Source organism: Tupaia chinensis, unplaced genomic scaffold, assembly GCF_000334495.1.
Source record: "Tupaia chinensis unplaced genomic scaffold, TupChi_1.0 Scaffold144602_1, whole genome shotgun sequence".
Lineage (NCBI taxonomy): Eukaryota > Metazoa > Chordata > Mammalia > Scandentia > Tupaiidae > Tupaia > Tupaia belangeri.
This window is the reverse complement of record NW_006204462.1, coordinates 774,178-780,037: the sequence shown is the minus strand read 5'-3', so window position 1 is coordinate 780,037 and position 5,860 is coordinate 774,178. Positions and strand designations below refer to the sequence as shown.

Sequence of the window (5,860 nt, the reverse complement as noted above, 5' to 3'; positions counted from 1 at the left end):
CTCCCACGTGGCTGACTGCAGTTTGACTCCCGGACCTGGTAGCTTGCTTTCTCACTTTCCCTCTCTCCTTTCTCACTCTGTCCCTCTCTGGTCAAATTAAAAAATAAATAAAATAAATAAATACATAAAAACAAAAAGGAAGGGGCCAGCCTGTCCTGGGTGCGGAAGCCTCTAATGCGTCCCATTAATGCCCGTGAGCCAGTGTGGCGCCAGCTCATCACGTAGCTGCCCCAGCGAGACCGGTCGTTTCTGCGTAAGCGTAATCGAGCGTGGCACAGAGCCTGCCGACTACGCCTGTGCAAGCCTTTCTCTTTTCAAGGTTTACTTACCTGTTTATGAGCGAGGAAGCCACTGGCTTCCCACAGGGTCAGAGATCCTGCTGCCTCGCCTCCTGCCTGCCTCGGAGCACAGGCACGAACTGCTGCCTGGCCTGTGCAGGTTGGGCCGCAACCAATCCCAGGCCTTCCGCGTGGCCCCCGCCTCTGGTAGGCAGTGTCTTAGCAGGACGCCCCCTGCAGCCGGGCCTGTGTTTGGAGCACAGCTCCTGGGCCTGCTGCCTGGTCGCCGGGGGGTTCCCCTGAGTTACCTGACCCAACCCTTGTTCATCAAGGGTCCCCTGACTCTGTCCTTTGCAAGGGGCCAAGTGTGCTTACCTGTTTGTGCAAGGGCATGCCTTAGAAATGGCACGAACAGGGCCAGGGACCTGTGCCAACGTGTGTGTGCTGTACTTTACGTCTGCATGGCTCACACTGGGAGACCCTCAGCTACTAAACAGCTGTGGTTGCATGTGAGGCTGCTGTTCCGAGCTGGGCAGGTGCGGTTGAGACACAGTGCTGTGGGGACACTGACCTACACGGGCAGGCCCTGTATTCACACACGTGCCACCTCATGCACACCGGGTGTGCCCGTCCCCAGATCCAGTGTGAAGATGCTGTTAGGGTCACCGGTCTTTTTTTCTCTCTTTCTCACTTTCGTAGAAGAAATAAACTTCAAAAAATGTGTCATCCTACCTATTTTAGACTACTTGTATTCAAGTTTGTAACATCTCAAAACCATAAAGATATCATTCCCATCAGTTGGATAAAACCAAGTGTTTTTTATTTGTTTTTTTTTTTTTTAAGATGAATTTTTGCTCAAGGGTGTGTGTGCTCACTGGAGAGACAGAGAAAGTGAGACCCCCTCCCCTTTTGGGAGGCATGGCCATGCCTCAGTCCCTTCTCCTCCCTTTTTCTCTCAGGATTTTGGGCATGCACGTACTTGCACCCAGTATGAGTTTCAAGCCTCTGGGCCTGGGACTCGAACCGCAGTTGGACAGGGAATCCAGTGGTGTAACTGCTATGCCACCTGCTGGCCCCGACATGTCCTCAGTCGAGTCTTACAGTTGCCTGCGTTATGTCTGTTGCAGCTCTTCCTGTTTATTCTTTTAATTTTGATCTTTGAAGTGGTGTGCATTGGTTAGTAAGCCTTCATTAGAACATAGATGACATGAGAAATTCTAGAAGTGTTCAGGATGTAGTAACTTCTAGACACCCTCAAGGATGAACGTTTTATCCGTGGCCACAACCTGACACAGCCCTGCCGCCCCGATCACTTCGGCTCACTGAAACAGTGCGTGTTCATCACTGGGTTCTACATGACAAGGTCACACTGCAAAGTAGTCCAGATAGTCCTCTTCTGTGATCAAGAAGCTATCAGTCAGGGCCTCAGGTGATGTGGTGATGAAAGCACTGGACTCCCACTTGGCAGACTGCGGTTCGAGTCCTGGACTTGGCGGCTTGCTTTCTCTTTCTTTTCTCAGGATTTTGGGCATGCACGTACTTGCACCCAGTATGAGTTTCAAGCCTCTGGGCCTGGGACTCGAACCGCAGTTGGACAGGGAATCCAGTGGTGTAACTGCTATGCCACCTGCTGGCCCCGACATGTCCTCAGTCGAGTCTTACAGTTGCCTGCGTTATGTCTGTTGCAGCTCTTCCTGTTTATTCTTTTAATTTTGATCTTTGAAGTGGTGTGCATTGGTTAGTAAGCCTTCATTAGAACATAGATGACATGAGAAATTCTAGAAGTGTTCAGGATGTAGTAACTTCTAGACACCCTCAAGGATGAACGTTTTATCCGTGGCCACAACCTGACACAGCCCTGCCGCCCCGATCACTTCGGCTCACTGAAACAGTGCGTGTTCATCACTGGGTTCTACATGACAAGGTCACACTGCAAAGTAGTCCAGATAGTCCTCTTCTGTGATCAAGAAGCTATCAGTCAGGGCCTCAGGTGATGTGGTGATGAAAGCACTGGACTCCCACTTGGCAGACTGCGGTTCGAGTCCTGGACTTGGCGGCTTGCTTTCTCTTTCTTTCTCTCTCTGGTCAAAATTAAATAATAGTAATTCGTAAATAAATAAATAATTCTTTTAGGAGAAAAAGCAAAGCAGCTAATACCTGGGTGTGGGGCTGCGTGCCTGTCATCCCAGCTGTGTGGACGCTGAAGGAGGGTCGTGGTTACAGGCCAGCTGAGCAATGTCCCGAGACTCTTTTTGTAATAAAAAGGAAAGAAAGAAACTGTAGGTCAACTTGGGGAGCTGCCACGGCAGCGCCGAGCTCCAGACTGCACTGCAAGGAAGCCTCTGTGCTGCCCGCTCCGGGGCAGCGCCGTGCCTGTGGGTGCCGAGCGGGCGGAGAGCTGGCTTCTCTAGGCACATGTCCCCGTGCCACAGCCGTGTCGGGGGCGCGGGCTGCAAATCACTCCTGGAACCCAAGCTGAAAGAGGCCCGAGAAATACGATTAGAGCCTCCACACTCGCAGTGGGAGTTGCAGTCGGTGGACGGTAGGCCGACTCTTGGGGTGCTCCGCACCTACCACAGGCATTTAGACAGGAGAGGCTTTCCAGGAGGCCCGGGTTGGTACGTGCTGCACACCGGGAGGCTGTGCTGACACTGCAGCGTGGGGGACCGGGGACGAGAGGCCACAGGAACGAGGAGTTGTCTGCAGGCCGAGGGCAGGGGATCCTCTCTGCTGCAGGGCGGGAGGGGCCACACCGTGGGCTGACTCCTCAGCACGTCCTCAGCACCAGGGTGGTGAAGAGCTTCCCGCAGGAATTCTCTCTGCACTTGCTCTGGCACACCTCAGTGGGGCAGCCGAGCCAGGGACAAGTGGGCGACTTGGCAGAGCGCCACGTCCGGGCATGGTGCGGGAGCCCTGGGTTGCTCGTGGCCCTCACGATGGCCGCTGTTGGGCCTCACACGTTGCTTTGACACTCGTGGCTCTGTCTGGAACTGCAGGGTCGCTGTTGTGAGCAAACGGCAAGTGGCCCTTCGAAGGTCAAGGCCGCCCCGTAGCCTCGAGGTAAAGGGCTGGGTCCCACATGGCTGACCACAGTTTGCATCCTGGCCCTAGTGGCTTGACAAACACTCCGGGCATGTGTGCATGCCCATCATCCTGACGAGCTGGAGACATGGAGAACGGATTGTGGCCTGATTGCACCTCACTGGGGCGTACTTCCTCCCCGTTTCTCCACTCCGTCCTGTCCCTCTCTGGATCTCTGTCTCTGGTGAGTGCATGTGCCCTCGGGCAACTGAAAAAATGTTTTAAAAAAGGTCTAAATAGCAAACGGTAAGTATTCTAAACCATACCCCACCCTGGACATTGGGAATGTGTTTGAATTATACATGAAGTGTCCTGCTATTATTTAAAACGCAAAAAGGGTGCTTGGTCATGCGCTTATGGTGAGCTTAGCTTGGGGGAGCACAGGTGTACAACAGGTCTGCGGGGCTTTACCTGAAATGCAGTTTCAGCGCACGGAGTCAGTACATGGTCCGTGTCCCGTTTCACCCGTTGAGGGGCCCGGGACCCTAACTGTGCCCCTCGTTTCAGAGCTCTCGGCGTCTTCCGGATGGATATCGCAGCCACGAGTTCTTTGGTGCCGGCAGGGACCGTGCGGAGAGCTGGTGGAAATCTCTTTCCCGTCAGCTCATAACTGAGGGATTCTTGGTAGAAGTTCCAAGTTCCAGTAACAAATTTGTGAAGATCTGCACCCTCACAGAAAAAGTACGTCATGGAGAAGCCTGCCTCTGACGTACGTATCCTCGGGCTGCACTAAGAGGTTTCTCTTGCTTTGGGTAGGGCAGAAATTGGCTTCACAAGGCCAGTGCGCAGTCTCCTCAGCGGCTTCTCCTTCATCCTCCCGGAAAGAGCGTCCTCCTGCCAAGGTTCGTTCTCGGCTCTTCCCTTTGACCTGCGGGGTGCGAGTGGCCCCAGCTGCGCCTGTCTCCGAGCACACAGCTGCCCGCTCGTTTCTCCTGCGTGTCGTCGAGCAGGTTTGGGGAAGGGCGGCGGGGAGCACCCCTGCGCGGTGGCCGCTGTGGTAGCGGGAAGCGGCAGCACCGTGCTCCCCCGTGTAGACCGGAAGGGTGCCCTGGCCGCTTCCTTCTGGCTTCTTTGCATGCTGTGACCGTTCGTCAGCTTTGCCCTCTCAAACTTCTACACTCCGGAGCTTTTCGGAGGAGCCAGCTTTAAACTCATCAGTTTTCGAGGATGGCACGGGCTCCCCTGCCTGCCGACGTGAGGGTGCGGACTCGTGGGCTGGGTCATTGCGCTAACACTGCCGTCACCTTCTCTCCCTGTCCCAGCTCTAAGACTGCGTCCCCAGGCCCTGGGCAGCTCCTGAGTCACGTACCAGCAGAAGCGCCTGCGGAGAAGGTTTGCTTAGAGGCCGCTCCCACTTCCCTCATCCTTACTGATGCAACTTCCGCTTAGAACTTACACTTGATTCCGTTTTCATTAAAGAGAGGGATGGCACGTATAATAAATTAAATTCTGGAAAGTGAGCTGAGAAGACTGAACAGGTGGCACGTGTCCGAGGCTAACAGGTGTTCGAGGAACTTACTTGGGTTTTTTTAAACTTCCATTTTTTTTTAGAATTATTTCATTTATCTATGATTATAATCAAGAATTATTTATTTCATTTTTACGTATCTACCATTGTTTTATAATTTGACCAGAAACAAAGAAAGAGAGGGAAAGTGAGAATGCAAGTTGCCGGGTCCGAGACTTGAACCGTGGTCAGCCATGTGGGAGTCTAGTGCCTTAACCACCACGCCACCTGCCAGCCCTATTTTGATTCTTTTAAGCTTATTCTGTAACTCATTTGGCCTGGAGTTTGGGTGTTCCGTGATGTGCACAGATAAAAAGATAAGCTGGATTCCTGAACGTTCTCATTCGAGCTGCACCCACTCGTGCTCCGTTTTGGGTCTTTGGTAACGATTACGGTGAAAGTCCTCGTAGAACACGGGCCATGAATGAACACGGAGGCTTTTTCTGTGTTATTGAAGAATGCTGAATGTGGCTGGGTCACTTTTATAACTTCAGCCTTGCCATGTCTTCCTGACCTTTTTTCCCTGTACTTTGGGAGGGACGGGCACCGGGCCGCCTTAGACTCTTAGATGCTGGTAACTCAGAGCTGATTTTCCGGGGACATTTGTCAACTTGGCTCTGAAGAGAAAAAATCGTCATTGTGAGATTTCTATCTTATTTTCTTCACACTGAAAAGGTTTTTTTTGAAAGTTCTGGTGTTTTAACTGACCTTTCATGTTTAACAGAAGCCTGACTTGAAGATGTTTTCGTACAACACACTCGGAAAACTCTCACCTGGGAGCAGCTCCGCTAAGGGAAGGTGCGTAGTCCACCCTGCGCCCACTGCTGGGCGGCTCTCTGCTCTCTCCTCTCTCCCCTCTCCTCTCCCCTCTCCCCCCTCTCCCCTCTCTGTCCTCTCTCTCTTCTCCCCTCTCTCCTCTCTCCTCTCCCCTCTCTCTCCTCTCCCCTCTTTCTCCTCTCCCCCCTCTCCCCCCCTCTCCTCTCTCTCCTCTCTC

At 53.0% G+C, this 5,860-nt stretch overlaps 1 protein-coding gene across 1 annotated transcript in view; it reads left to right on the top strand.

Annotated features, from left to right (window-relative positions):
* WRN (WRN RecQ like helicase) overlaps positions 1 to 5,860 on the top strand; it is a 124,040-nt gene that overhangs the window by 94,822 nt on the left and 23,358 nt on the right. Inside the window, exons 27-30 of the mRNA XM_027767765.1 lie at positions 3,867 to 4,040; positions 4,116 to 4,201; positions 4,622 to 4,691; positions 5,591 to 5,664. Of these exons, the coding sequence (XP_027623566.1) occupies positions 3,867 to 4,040; positions 4,116 to 4,201; positions 4,622 to 4,691; positions 5,591 to 5,664 (404 nt within the window). The remainder of the gene's footprint in view (positions 1 to 3,866; positions 4,041 to 4,115; positions 4,202 to 4,621; positions 4,692 to 5,590; positions 5,665 to 5,860) is intronic.